This window comes from Harpia harpyja, chromosome 11 (assembly GCF_026419915.1).
Source record: "Harpia harpyja isolate bHarHar1 chromosome 11, bHarHar1 primary haplotype, whole genome shotgun sequence".
Classification (NCBI taxonomy): domain Eukaryota; kingdom Metazoa; phylum Chordata; class Aves; order Accipitriformes; family Accipitridae; genus Harpia; species Harpia harpyja.
In genome coordinates, this window is record NC_068950.1 from 20,649,909 (window position 1) to 20,665,029 (window position 15,121).

Genomic DNA, 15,121 nt, shown 5'->3' on the forward strand with positions numbered 1-15,121 from the left:
TTGGAGTCTCTGGAGTGTCAGACTGATATCACTGTCAGTTTTCTTCTGAATACATTTACAATATAATTATTGTTACAGCCAGTTTGTACAGAGACATACTGCTTAATGGAAGCTAAGATTTTGGCCTGTGTTATAAGACTTGACTCAAAGTTGGATGTGTAGAAGCTGCGTTTAATCTTATGAGGAGTTTGATTCACTCATGTCATCTGTGAATTACTATGTGAATTTGTGCAACTTTTTCCTGTGTGATGCTTAGGAAGTCTCCAAAGAACTTATGATATGAAGAATAAGCACAAATATATTCTCTTCCCTTCTTTATCAGTCTTGTGACAGGATTCTGCTGGCTCTTTTAAAACCTTTGAAACCTCCACTAAGAGAAGCAATCCCAACATCTATTCCTTTTGTAACCTACTATATAATGGGCATTTGTTATCAAGTTGTTGAGTACTATCTCAGTGCATTCAGTGAGGGAAAATGTCTTTGGTGTACCTTGCATCAACTCCAGGAAAGGATAACAATCCTCTGGCACTATCATGGTGAAGAATTGCATTGAGCTATCTAATTAGGAACTGAACATTACAGAAAACAGAATTAGACTGCCTCTATCCATTTGTTGTGTATTACTGTCATACCTAGAACTGCATCCTTGCGGAAGGATTCAGGAATATATCCCATGTTTAAAGGGTTTTCAATTAATCAGCAGTCACTTCACTTGAGGATGCATCTTTTTATGAAGGCCTTGTTGCCAGTATAAGGGTTTTGTTGACTGATGGTTTGGGTTTCTCTTTCTCACAACAGAAATCTCAAGAAGCATCCATAACACAGAAGGGACTCAGTGAACGTATGCAATAGAAAAGTGAATATGAAGAGAAAGAATGACTGTTAAATCCAGTCCTTTTGAAAAGTTAAGTCTTGTTTAGCTCCTCAGTAGAAAGAAATGGCTGAAAATAATCTACTTCATTTGAATTAAGGAAGCTGAGCATTACTGCAGCAACTTAAGAAAAACCCTCTTGGCTTCCTGGAAACTGAAAGAATTTTTTTTTGAAGAAGTAATTGTCTCTGACATCACTAAACTGCATAGTGAGTTTGCGAGTGGTTAGTTTGGGGTAACAGAGGAAGCAACTCCTTCACAGATAAGCAGGCAGTGCAATGTATGTGCCTAGTTATTCTCTTTTTTGGTTCAGGTTTTGCTGAGAAATTATTTTGCAGACAGATAACACTTATTTTGCTTTTCAGAGAGAGACACATGCTGTTTCATAAGGATACGCCTGATTTCCAGAAATAACCATGTTTTTGTGGCTTAAACTCTTAGCATTTGGTGTTGCATTTCTGAGACGGGATGCTTTTGTCAAAGGTAGGTAGCAATTGATATTTCTTTCTCTCATTTTGATACCTGGATGTCCTCTGTAGAAGTAAAACAAATGAAAAGCTTTGCAAAGTGAAGAAATAACATCTTTGTTCAGAAACTAGAATACGATCGTATGCAGTGGTGTCAGAACTTAAATCGGGAAGATTGACGCATAATGTACAAGGCTAAAATGTCTTCCGCATGGTCATACGCGAGAGTTATACGAACCATTTAAAAAAAAAAAAAAGATTTGTAGTTGTATCTGAAAAAGAATATGTTTAGATCTCTTATGTGAACCTGTTCAATACAGTCTTTATGTTTGGTTTCATGTCACAATGCAGTACTTTGTTTTCTGTGTTTCAATCCTTAAAGAAAAAAATCTTCCCATCCATTTTAGCCACTCCCTGACCTCAGAATCTGCTTACAGTTCCTCAAATTTTGATTTTTACTGCAGTGGGGTTAGTAAAAAAATCTAAACATTGTAAGTTAATCTCTACAGTTGGGTAATTACTTATTTTATAAAATACAGATTATTTATTTATTTTATAAAAACTGCTTGCTAAAGAGCCATCAAAATTTTTAATTGTCTAATTACCCCACTGCAGGTGAATTTGTTGCTTGACTTTTTTTAATTTTATAAGAGAAAGATAGAGCCCAAGAGGTTGATCTTGCAAAATATGCCAGATGTGACAGATAATGTAGGTAGCAAAAAACCCAATTAATTTTGAGGTAATACTTTATATAAAGACAAAAAAGGATCTAAGTTTAAGAAAATATTTTCTTGAAAAGAACATGCAGCATTCTATGTATATGTACCTTTCATCAGTTTAGCTAGTTAATGTAATTTGGAATAGTTGATGGCAGACACAAAAGTTTTCTCTAATGTTCATCCTAAAAAGTGGCTTGAAACATATTCTGATATGGCAGCAAATTATATGCAGGGCTGAAACCTCTTTTCACATATATTGAATTTATCCACGCTTCCATCATCATGTCACTATAGTAACTCCAGATTTATACTGATGTAAGCAAGAAAATGACCTGCCTTTAGTTGATAACCAGCTAAGAAGAGCATTTGAAGCCTGAGCATTAGTCCTTTTGTCCTTCAAAGTCTCTGAAGAGAGGTAGCACTGAATAAATCTGGTTGGTAGCTGTTGGATATTATAAGAAAACAAATGAAGGCTGTACCGTAGAGGAAAAGAACAAAATCTCTTGCTTTTCCTGTCTCCCCCCCCCCCCCTTTTTTTTTTAAATCTGCTGTCCTACTTTCCATTTTATAAGTCTTTCTGAGACTTCCCACCACTCCCTTTTCTCCAGAAAGGGCAGGTTACTGTCTGCTCTCTCAGCCACCTCCACAGTCAGTCGATGTGTTAGCTAACAGAGAGGGCTGGAACATAGAAAGAGGGGTAGCAGTATTTTATTTCAAGTAATAGTTATTTTCTCTGTCCACAGACAGTAGTCTAGCTCAAGCCTGCTCCTCTCTACATACTTTTACTAAACAGAAGAACCTCAAAGAAATGATAAGTTTCAACTCCTCTCTATTACACAAGGCAATTAACAGTCTCACACTGTAGTATCAAGTACTCAACCTCACAGACCTTGTTTTCACCATGTAGTCTGGCACAGAGATTGATTCTCCTGTCAGGATGACAGAACTATTATACTTCATCTTTGCTGTGTAGATTACTCTGCCTCATAGCTATGGGCCACTGGGCAGTCTTCTAGGGACGAGTCTGTTAATGGAGGAGCAACATTTGGAAAAGGTGGTGTATGCTTTGGTTTTATGGCAAGAACAATTTTCAGGCACTTGTTAGTAAGTGTTGGGTGGGTTCTGGGACTTCTTTTGTTATTACTATTATTATTCTCCAAGAGCTTATTGTTCTTAGTGATTTTGATGACCTAGCAGGAGAAATTTTAAGGTTGTCTGACTTCCACCACAAGCAGAGACATCCTATAAAACATCTCTAATTTCCTGCAATCACCAAGCCACTTTTAAGAGCATCAAACTACATTAAAACAAACATAAAAAAGTTGGTAATGTCTAGAGCCTGCACAAAGGCCTTTTCACTATGTAAATCCCCCAAATAAAACGCATGTATCCAGCTGGTTATCCTGGTAAGAAATAGACGAATAATGGTATTTGTGTGTACCTATACATACCAATATATGGTACCAATAAACACCAAACTTGGAGTTCCATCTGTACATGTAAACATTTGCACTGCTGAAATATCCCATAAATTTAATCAGTTTTTTGTGCACTATTTGTTAGTCTTTCATCGCTACCTACATGGAATACCTAGCTTTACTAAAACCTTTAGTTGCCAGATGTGTGCTTCTTAAAATATTTAGTATAAGACTGATAACATAACACTTTCTTAATGTCTAGGCTGACTTCCCAATCAAAATAGTTATGCTAACATACCTGATACAATACATCAATGCCTGTTTATGCAAAAAACCCCAAACAAAAAACATCCCCCCCAAAAAACAATAACGCCCACCAAACCCAACACAGCCCCCCCCCAAAAAAAAACCAGAAAAAAAGCTTTGCTTCCATTTAGAAAAGGAAAAAAAAAAAATGCTTGCAGATCAAGCACTTTTTTTTCCATTAGATCATTAATTCAGGTTCCTCCCCCACCCTCTACAAAAGCAGTAGCAATTTGACAGCTTTCAAAAGCCTTCACCCACTTCTGAACCACTTCCTTTATTTCAGGAAACTAAATAATTGCTTGGTAGTTTTGACTGTGACTTTTTTATTTTCCAAGTTAAAAGTACCAAGAAGCTTCGGCAGGCACATGGAATCTGGGGCCATGCAGTCTCCATGCCCAACAGCTGTGGAGGTTTCCACCTGGTAGTGTCACATTTTCTTTGCACAGACATCAGTGTCAGTATAGCTCATCCTATGGCTTTGACTTTCTGTGAAAACCTTTTTCACAGATTGATGTATCCCTCTGGAAAGAGTCTGGCAGACCTAATTTTTAAGTAGTGAAACTTACTAGTATCGGCTTATTTTATGTGTAGGATAAAGAATAAGGGGAATTGCACTGGCAGGAGGATAGTCATTAAGGTAGAAGAAAGTGAAGTGAATGAAGGCTTTAGAGCACCGCCTCTGATGTTTTCCTCTTATGGATGCCCCACTGCAGGTTCTGTTTAGGACTGTACCATACTCTTTTTTTTTTAGTGGTGCACTTAAAGCTTTCTGAAATACATACTCCAGAGTCCTGCACTCAGGGGCCTCTTAATAATTTGAAACAAATTGCCTGCTTTTCACATCTTGCACAGTTCCAATATTTTATTCAAAATCAACTGAGAGAGTTTGTGTATGCACAGAGGCGCAGGCAGTCCTACTCACTTCCTGGGCTGGCCAGATGCAAGCCACTTCTAAACTGGAAACCATTTGGTTTCATTATGGTGGTGTACCTAAGCCACCAGCAGGACACTTGTTAATTGGAGCACAGCAGCACACTAGCATAGCTATGTGGTTTCTGGACTAGAATTAGCTACTGATTTGGACCAAACATGTAATTTTCTTTACCCATTCACCTAGACCTACACAAACGTAATGAGCAAATGGCTGGGTTGTTCATGTGGTATACTGATTGTAACTGCAGATAGGGCAAGAGACATTGGTTCTGGACTAATGGGTCTTTCTCACATAGTATGGAAAAGACATTTGCTAGTCATTCTGTATTCACTCACATCAGTATATTGACATACTGAGAATGTTTTTACCAGTATAGAAATAAAGCTGCAAAACTGCTGTGCAGAGACCAGTTCTAAAGAAAATCAAGCTCTCGGTGGCATGGTATGTTGGAACCATTTCCTTTAGTTTTAATTTTAATTTGGTGAATTTATGTTTCTATATTTCAGTTCTGAAGAACAAATGAACACTTAGTGGGTTAGACACATTGCATGTATAATGAGATAAGGCAGAAGAAGTGGGGGGAGGAGACAGGATGAAGTGACTTTTCAAGATGTTCCGAGTATCAGGAATCAAGTTCTGTTTTCCTGACTCCTGTGACTTGTCTGCAGAACTTCCTACCTCCCTGGGAGCATGTGTATGCATTAAACAAGTAGGCAGTCTCTACACTGAAATTGTGAATGCATTGTATATAGTGCATGAAAATTATCCTGTTTTCTTTTGCTGTGCAGCTGCATTGTGGTATATACTGTACCATGCTGGGAGCAAGGAAAGGAGAACAGCAGGCCATGAAAATGTTCTGTCCTCTGTTTACATTCTTGATCTAGTTTTAAGAGTTAATATTCATAAGCATACATCTGGCCCACCAGGAAGGCAGAGCAAATTAACCCACAATGAACTCTCTGCTGTCATGGCTTGACTTCTCATGGTACTCATTCAACTACCTCCTTTAGAGTTAGCTCAAGTATCTCTGCATTGCCCCATGTTTTGCAGCACAGACTTTACCTGAGTCTTGCCACTGTCGTTCCCCTTTGTTTGGGTGGCTGTTCCTCCCATGCTGCCAGCCCCAAGGGTGAGGACCACAGAGGAGCACAGTATGGGGGTGGCTGCAGAGATGGCACCTGATACAGTAGAGGAACAAGAGGCACTGTAGTGAAGTGTCATGTGCTGGGCAAGGCTTGCTAGCATGAGTTCAGCTCTTTGTGGCTGTGAGTGAACTCCTTTCAAACCCTAGCAAGAACATATGCATTACAGCAATGTAACAGCTTAGATAGGGCAGAACTGGATGTCTGTGCCTTGCTTCGTACAGACATGCCCTTTGAGCTGGCTGCTGGAGCCATGACTGCCAGCCCTGCCTGGGAGACAGCGATTGTCCCTGAGCCCTGCTGCTTTCTGCATTGTGCGGAGATGTCTGTTGTTCACATTTATTCATCTTTAATTGTATACAACTAGAAATCAAGAAGTTATTTTTTTTCAGGCAAACTTATGAAGTACAGAACATCCAAAAAATTTTGTGAGGAATAGTTTACTCTCTTCAAACCTCAGTTTAGGCCCTGAAACACTTCTGTGCAAAAAATGCTATAAAGTTTTAAAGTGGCAAAATTCTGGTTTCCTCCTGTAAATATCAAGATTAAAATAACAGATACGGTTGCAAAAGCAGGTTTTTTTTCCCTGCAACTTTACTATTCTCTCAGACTGTTGTACTGTGTGTCCTGATATATTTCCAGGCTATCCATAAGCTTGCAAACAGATCTTGTTCACTGGTGTTTCAGTAACTGTTACAGCATTTTATCTATCTCCAGGTTTCTTTCCCTTTCAGGTAAAGCAGTTTGGGGCCTTCAGTGCCAGGATTTTAGAAACTAGCTGTGAGCACTTCAGTGCCAGCTTATATTATCCAGTGTTGTATAGCTAACAGGACCCACTTCTTTTCTTTTATACCACTACTTTGCAGTACTGTTCTTCCAGTTATTCCCTCTGTGTCAGTGCCTCCTCAGCTAGCCTGCTTGCTTAGGTTTCTATTCTCTAGTTTCAAAGAGTTCTCTTACAATCTATCTGTTCTTCACTCATAATGCCACCACCCTGCTCAGGGCTCTAGAGGTATCTTTTGTTGTGCATGAAAGACATTTTTTGTCGTTGCAAAAATGTGGACTCCTTGGAGCAATATTTTTAATTGCCTTTTGAAATAAATTCTTTTCCTGACAAAAAGAGAAATAATCAAACTAGCTGTCTAATAGGAAAAATAAAGCCATACAATGAGGCTTTCTGTACAACATATAAGGAAATAGTTTGTTAAATGAAGCATATACATCCTATATGAGCTGAAAGATTTTACGCTCAGGGAAATGTACAATACAGAGCCTCAGCTGAAATGGTACAGAAATATACAGCTAGTAAAGCCTTTCCAGGTAATCATATACATTCCAGAAGCTGTGAATGGAATATTTAAGAGTCCCTGAACTGTTTCTGGATGCTTCTGAGTTAAGACATATGTAGGTGGAAAAAAGGGTAAGATAAATGGCAGAGCGTAGTCAAGCTTCTAGAATAAGATCTAAGAGACAGAAGTCAGCTGCAGTCTAGGCTGTCTCAGAAACTCATTGTATGAAGTGTTAAGTCGTTTTCATTTCTCCACATCTCAGTTTCATCATCTGTTAAGTTGAAGGTAGTAACACTTACCTTGTTGCAAAATGTAGAGTCATAATTCCTTAAATATACTGAGGGATGCTTGTCTCTTGCAACCTGTAAACTACCACAAATTAATCTGAAGAAACTGGTTGTGCATTAGAGTATTTTGAATAGTGTATCTGAGCAAAGAAAATGAAATGTATGAAACAAATGTCTTGTGCATAAATTTCTACCTTGTTCTCAGTCCTAAAGCACAGGTGCTTTCAATGTGGAGCCAATACTTTTATGCTGAGTAAGAACAACCCATATTGTGCTTAACTTCAGCAAATCTCTAAAACATGATCATGTCAACTGTAGTCTCCATTTTAACCAATGTTGGGTGAAATAACTGAAGTTGGTAATGAGTCCTTGTGAGACACAAGAACAGGATTGCCAGCTTTTTACTTCCAGTGTCTGTGGATGAGATGAGAAGGTGTGCTAAATGGACCATAGCTGCAAAATGCTTCATGTTACAAAGCATCCTCCATGCTTAGGGAGGGGTAAATACAACAGTGAGCCTGTCTAGTAAATTAGGTGTTTTATGAGTCTCAGTGGTAACATTTATAAATGTAAACCAACCGTTCTAGAGAAATGCAGGACAATCTGACTCTGTCAACATATGATTTAAAATCATATGCTCTCATAATTGAAGGAAAGATGACCAGTGTTGCTACTGCAGAAGTTTAGTTAATCTTCTTGAGGTAGACATCCAATGTCTAAAATGAATGCAGAATCACATGCATATACACTGTAGAGAAATCTTTTGGTTTTAATGAGTTTTGGATAGAGTATCTGGAGGATTTATTTATTCATGTCACTCTTTCTTAGAAGAATTTAAATGATAATGAAATATGTATTTTTAAAATTACACGTAATTTTTTTTTACTTGGTCCCTGATGGCAGTGAGAGATTGTTGCCCTAGGTCTCTTGTAAGCAATATACAAGTTCCCTCATCCCCAAATAATGTGTGTGAATGCATGCCTGTGCCATGCATCTGTGTGTATGAGTGGAAGTATAACTTTTATGATACTTGAGACTGCCCAATAAGTACATGAAAATACTTGGCCTTGTTTGCAGTTTCATTAATGCTACCGTGCTCAACTGTGCTGCCTCAACAGAACTGAAAGACTTTTCTACATCCTCCACACACCTGCAGTCTAGTGTGTTTGAAGTATGAAATGTGGTTGAGGTTTGAGGGAAAGATATGAAACAGCGGTAAGAAGTATGTGTTAGTACAACTTAGTAGCATTTCTGATTTTGCTGTCCCAGTCTGCTAATCAAATGACTTAGAAATAAATGTTTCTGAAAGCTGCCCAATACACTCACTCTCACTATTAGAAAATGTTAGGAGTAATGACAGCTTAACCTGGTGTCAACTTACAGTTTAGAAGGTTTACAGTGGAATGGTGCTGAATACAAGGGAGACAGTTCAAGGAAATGAATGTGAGATCTACAGAGTTATTTATCCTTGATATTAATGGATCAAAGTTTTGTAATACTTAAAGGTTTTGTAATACTCGGACATGAAACTTCCATAAAATCCAGTGATGTCTGGCCTCCTGAATTTAGCACTTTATACTTTTCTGAAGACTGGCCAGTTTGAAGTGGTAAAATAGGTAAGTTTTAATATGTAGTAAGATACTATTTGTAGATGCATACCGTTTATGGAAATCTTGCCTACAGATGCCTTTTGAATCAACACAGGTTGTATTAAGTTCATTAGAAATCATAGAATAGTTCAGGAATAAAGGTCCCACAAAAATTCCAAGATTTGAGGATCAGATTATTCCAAAAGCTAATAAAAAAGCGACAGCTGCATTTGTGTTCCTGCAGTGATTAATGCCATGCTTAAGAGCCTGCTAATATGCAGTTTTGCACCACCCTGAATAAACAGGCAAGTGTTTGGCGCGGTAGCTGGTTTAAGTTTTTGTGTTAATGTTGGGAAGAGAGCCATTTACAAAGTGGAAGTGATTGTACTCCAGAGATGTGAACAAGTGTGTCATCATTGCAGGAGTGTGCCTTAAATGGCAAGGGAAAGATTGCTTGCAAACCACAGCTTCTAAAAAACACTTTTCACTGAGCAAAGAAGACATTTTAATAACAAAGAGCATGTCAGATATGCCATTTTCAGCTGCTGTGTCCGCAGTTGATGCTCTCTGTTGCTCTCTGATGCTCTCTTCTGAGCAACAGAATTGCTGCTCACCTAAGTCTCACCTCAGTGTGACGTCAGTGGAAAGTCTGAAAAGGCTTTCAGGTGTCTTAAAGGATTTATCTTTGTGGGTTATTTTACTGCATTTTGTTGAATTTTCTTTGGCTTTATATTAGAACAGGAAAATAAAGTCCACTTTTTTTTTTTTTTTTAAACCTACTGGGGGTCTTCAAACTTAAAGTTCTGCTTTCCTGTTAGCTGCCCTGAGAAAGCTGTTTGGAGGAGACACCCCCAGTTTTGACTGTAAGCTCCAAACCACTTGAGAACTGTTTTTTCGCAGAAGAAAATGATCAGATTTTCGGAAGACCTCCAAGTGTTGGTCATTGAGATGATGTGAAAATTTGGACTGTGCAGCTGCAAGTTAATCTTATCTGAAACTTTTTCTGAAGTTATGAATACTGAACACTTGAAAAGTCAGGAAGGAGCTGCTCCTGTGTGTGTGTGACTGTCTGACCTGTGTGTACAGTAGGGTTAATGGCCACAGTCATGATCAAGTATTCTTGTTGGGTTAGTTGCTGTACAAATGTAGGATGAAATATGATCTTGTCCTCAAAGGGTTTATGATCTGATTTTAGACAGCATGGATATTTCTTAAAAAGGAAAGGTATAGAGGCAAGAGGAAAGACAGGTAAGGGAAAAAGTAATAGTAGTGTATGTGCCCAGCCAAAGAGTTTGCATAATCCCCTGTGCTATTTATTTCCTTTTCTGAGAAAGAGACATACACGCCTTATTCAAAACAGCATACAACGGAATAAATTACTCCCTGGTTCCAAAATAAACTCTCCTACACAGGTCCATGTATTGCAGGTCTCACATTGTGCTCTTACAACTTCTTTACATGACAACAACAGATGCATGCATTCCTGGAAGATAACTCTTAAGGATAAAACTGCTGCAGGTAAAAACTTACGGTGCTCCAAAGCTCCTCTCTTGCTCTATAGAAACAATAAAAAATCAGGTCACAAACAAAGGCACTATATTTATTTGCAATGATTATTTTCTCCAGCTGTTTAATCCTTTCATTAACTTATTGAATTCTCTCACCAGTGAGTGAAATATGGTAAACAAAGAACAGAATATGTAGATGATGTGTTACAAACACACACACACACACACACGCATTCACTCTCTTGTGTGGGAGTGCATATAATCTCACCCCTCTGATTCACAATTCTTGTAGCAGATACTCTATCTGCAGGAGATGAGCAAATGTGAACAGCATCTGTATATGAAAGAGAGGGACCACATTCAGTTCAGTTCAGAAAATTTATATATTGTGTTCAGCATTCTCATATCTAAGTGTTCAAAAATAGTAATAACAATAATAAATTAATTTTGACCTGTAATTAACCTAATAGATTTATTTAGATTGGAAAAAAAATCACGCTATAACTCTTTTCTCTTGAAAAAAGCAATGAGAAAAAAATACAGAACTTATCTTCAAGGTTGCAGAGGATGACATCATGTTTCCTGAATATCAGGTGGTGAACTCTGTAGACACAAGCTCTGGGAATTGCCTGCAATTAATTCCAGTGTGACCTGGATTCATATTACAGGATAGAATATTTTTTAAAATATTTATTGAACTCTACAGAGGTGATTTTTTTTTTTTATGGAATTAGTTGTGATTCATTTGCTGAGTTGGATTTCAGGGTCATAAGGACTTTTGGGTTCTAGATGGCTGCAAGTTTGAGTGAAAAGATTTTGTTGTGAAAAGATTTTGTTGTGAAAAGCTAAGGATTTGGAATGGCTGTGTTTGCTATTACAGTAGTTGATTATAAGATAGACCTGTGAGTAGAGTCTTGAATGAATGTGTAATAACTGTTTAATAATATTGTCTTTCTGTAAAATCTGAGCTCTCTCTGTTATGTCAGCTTGTCCTTGTGGCAATGAGCAACCATAGGTAGCAGGAAACAGGTATGTAACCTTACATAATTTTTAAAAAATCACTTCAGAACTTTATGGTAGTCTTTGAAAAGCACTGCAATGATTGGTACAGTGATAAATCGTCTAATTTATGGCTGATGTCAGATCTTTACAGTGTTAGTGGATGCAATTGGTATCTTTTTAGTGAAATTTTCTGTAGTTATAAGAATTAACATTCAGAAAGAAGTTCTGAACAGATGTGAAGCCAAATGAGGGGAGATCAATATTGTGGGACAAGGAGCGATGGTACAGCTATTGCTACTCCAAAGCATCAGAGGAAGGATGATGAAACTGGTTTAAGAGAGTTCATTCTCTGTGTAGAAATGAAAATATATTCAGTGTATTATTATGTCTGTGTTGCTCAATGTATAGTTCAGGCCGCATTTATGGAATTACTATTCAAAACTTTCTGCAGCTAGAAATATTAGGTTTTTTCTTAAGCTTTTTGATGATGGTGCTCATCTTCTGTAGCTAAGTGGTACGCACATATGGATTTTCATATTTGTGATGAAAAAATGATGCAAAGAGAAAATCAATCTATTGATTCAGAAAAGTTAACCTGAGACGAGCACCATACTCTTTAAAGCACCCATTACTTCAGTTAATTCGCAGTTTTGAAAGGTCACCACTTCTGCGAATCAGATTAGTATAATTAAGATAAGAACCTGTTAAATGCAGACTAATTATTAATGACTGCTGTACGGAAAATTTAGTATAAGTAGATTTTGTAGCATCATACAAGAATTCTGTGACAAAAGCTGGAATATAATCCGGTTACCTAAACCAGCATTTTACTACATAGCTGCGAGATGTTTTTTGTTTTTTGTGGTCACTTGCCTCACTAACTCCATGGCTCATGCACAGAATTAGCTCTGCAGGCAAAAAGTATCTTCACTGCTTGCACTGGAGCATTTCTGTGCTGCACCAAAACAGCAGTCTGCGATCACAGAATGAAAGATCTCGGTGAATGTTTGTAAGTGTCAGGAAAGGAAAAGAACTAGGGCTTTGCACTGGCAATACAAATTGACATCTGCAAACTCCTGAATAATTACCTTTGCTCCCCAGACAATGTCTTTTGGAACATCTTATGAGTGTATGATTTTATTATAAAATAGTCATTGTACATGGTGAAAGTCATATGTATCTGTGACTTTCCAGGGTGTAAATCTGTGCTGAAGTTCTGGCGATGTTGTAAACGAAGCAAATTAAGCTTTTTCATAGCTACTCTTCCAATATTTGGAACAGAATTGAAGAACTCATACAGAAATTCTGGTTTGTTGTGTGTTGATGTGGGGGATTTTTTTGTTTGTTTGTTTGGGGTTTGGGTTTTGTTTTGTTTTGCTTTGTTTTGTTTTGTTAAAACACCTGGTGAGGTCTAGTTAAACATTCAGTTCTTTGCAGTAGTGTAGTGCCAAACCTGCCACATTCTTGCACCTCTTGACCAAGGGCAACCCATTGGTAGCTGTCTTTCCTACATATTTCTGAGGACTACAGTTGTTTCTATTGTATTTGTGACCATGGAAGTGACTTGTATCATGTTAGTGTTATCATTACTTTTGTATTGTTTTCAATTATTGGTATCAAAATGGACATTGCATTTGTTGATGTTATTTATTTGACAAAGGGCTTTAAACGTTGTTTTATGAGGCATTCCTGCTTCTTGCAAAAAGTGAAATGTTTTAAGGCAGATGCCACATTTAAAGTAGATCACATGAATATTGATAACGTTTATAACAATCTCCACTAGATCTGTGTGATGTCAGGAAATGCGGAATTACAATTTTCAAGACATGTTAAGTTTCAGTTTGGATGAAGGGCAGTATAATTACCATTTAATGGAGCATAGAACAGAAATGGAAGTAGGGGAAAGATCCTACTGAAAAACCATCACATTGTATCTGTTTTGAGCTGTAGCCTTTATTTTTGTATCCTTAATCAGCACCAATACTTGCAAAGTGGATGTTGGTAGGAAATTTAAGTGCAAAATATTGTATAGAAACATTTGATATCTTTGCTCAGGAGATGTTTAAGGAGAAAAAAGAAAACTGATTTGTTGACTATTTCAAGTCTTTCTAAGTTAAGATGTCAAGCAAATTGTGTGTAACTGCTGTAATGCCAAGATAAGAATTAAATAATAAATTAAAATATTTTGATCTCTGTCAGTCACATTAGGATCTCTGCAGCATAAAGTGATTTCAGTCAAGTTTCTTTGTATTGTTGCTGGAGAAGCTGACATTTTGTTGTTGTTGTTGTTGTTATTGGTATAGTGGATTTCTTGAGGATCACTTAGGCTCCTAAATGCCTTTTATGTTTTGGAAATTTTGCCCTTTGCAATGGCTTACAATGAATGTGCTGACATATTGATAACTTGTAGTAGTAACTGCAGTCCTGATGCTAAAACAAACAGCATGTTTTTTTTCCAGTAAATCAGGGGATTTCTTTCCTGTGTAAGGAGTAAAAAATTACTGAAGGCACGATCACCATTTTACGTTAGTCTAAAGAGGACGAACACTTAATGGCTTATCTCCAGCATTTCTTCAGCGGTAGCATGAAGGCGGCCTTTTTTTTTTTTTCTTCTTTTTTTTTTCTTTTTTAAAAATAGCACTTTGTGTCCTGTGCTCCCTAATTGACCTCATACTTTCTGATAGCCACCAGAACTAGTGCAGAGCTTGGCTCTGCTGACTAGTTAGCCACTACAGACTGATTTGCTGCTTGGTCCCTTGTCTCCTGTCACTGGCTCCAACACCAGGGAAGAGGTGGATTGGGGGCCCACAGTGGAAGAAGCTGTGGAATCGGATAAGATTGTAATTCTGAGCACACTTATAGTCATGGAAATAATGTCCTTCATTTTCTTAGTGATTGTATCTGATTCATTTTGAGGGAGAAGCACTAACACTCTTCAACTGATTCATCAAGATAGGTAGCATCTTTGTCTCTAGATGAGTATGGAAAATTACCTGACCTTTGATGGATATTTTGATAAAAGCATACACACAGGCCTAGGCTGAGTTTCCAGGAAGTGTAGGCAGAATACTATCAATCATTCTTCCATTTATAACAAAGATTAAAGGCTATTCTTAAAGGGGAGGTGGGAGGAATTCTTGCTCAGAGAAGTCACTGAAAATGTCTCTCTTCTCTAGAGAGTAAGCATATTGTGCAGAATAAAGGCAGAGGGGAAGAAGCAATGTCTAACGAAGAAAAATACATTCTTTTTCCAGTCAGGAAGGCATTTCATTCATATCTTAATAATGGTTAGAGCTGCACTACTGAAATGATTATAGTGTCCCTTCAGAAAATTCTTACCTGGAGAAGCTTTCAAACTATGTTTGTGAAAGTTTCGCCTGAGAAAAAATAGCTTGTCTTTAAAATAAATGTTACTAAGATTTTACTAATTTTACTTATTTAAATCTGTGCCTTTAAGAAAGCAAATTGTCATTCACTAGTTTAAATTTGAGCCAACTTCAGTGGGATTCTTCATAGTGAAAGTAAAATACATCACTATCAGGCTAGACACACAAGGCTTGAACCATTAGCCACCATATAGCCACTATTC

General features: G+C 37.5%; 1 protein-coding gene across 14 annotated transcripts in view; it reads left to right on the plus strand.

Annotated features, from left to right (window-relative positions):
* The first annotated feature begins 803 nt into the window (after positions 1–803).
* The window catches only part of PTPRC (protein tyrosine phosphatase receptor type C), a 70,235-nt gene continuing 55,917 nt past the window's right edge, over positions 804–15,121 (plus strand). For 2 of the 14 annotated variants that reach the window (XM_052800728.1, XM_052800730.1), the window contains exons 1-2: positions 943–1,151; positions 1,237–1,354. In XM_052800728.1, coding sequence (XP_052656688.1) covers positions 1,288–1,354 — 67 coding nt within the window. In that variant the 5' untranslated portion in view covers positions 943–1,151; positions 1,237–1,287. Of the gene's footprint in view, positions 905–938; positions 1,152–1,184; positions 1,355–15,121 lie in introns of those variants that run through there. The other 12 variants (XM_052800712.1, XM_052800713.1, XM_052800720.1 and 9 more) reach the window with 9 other exon arrangements.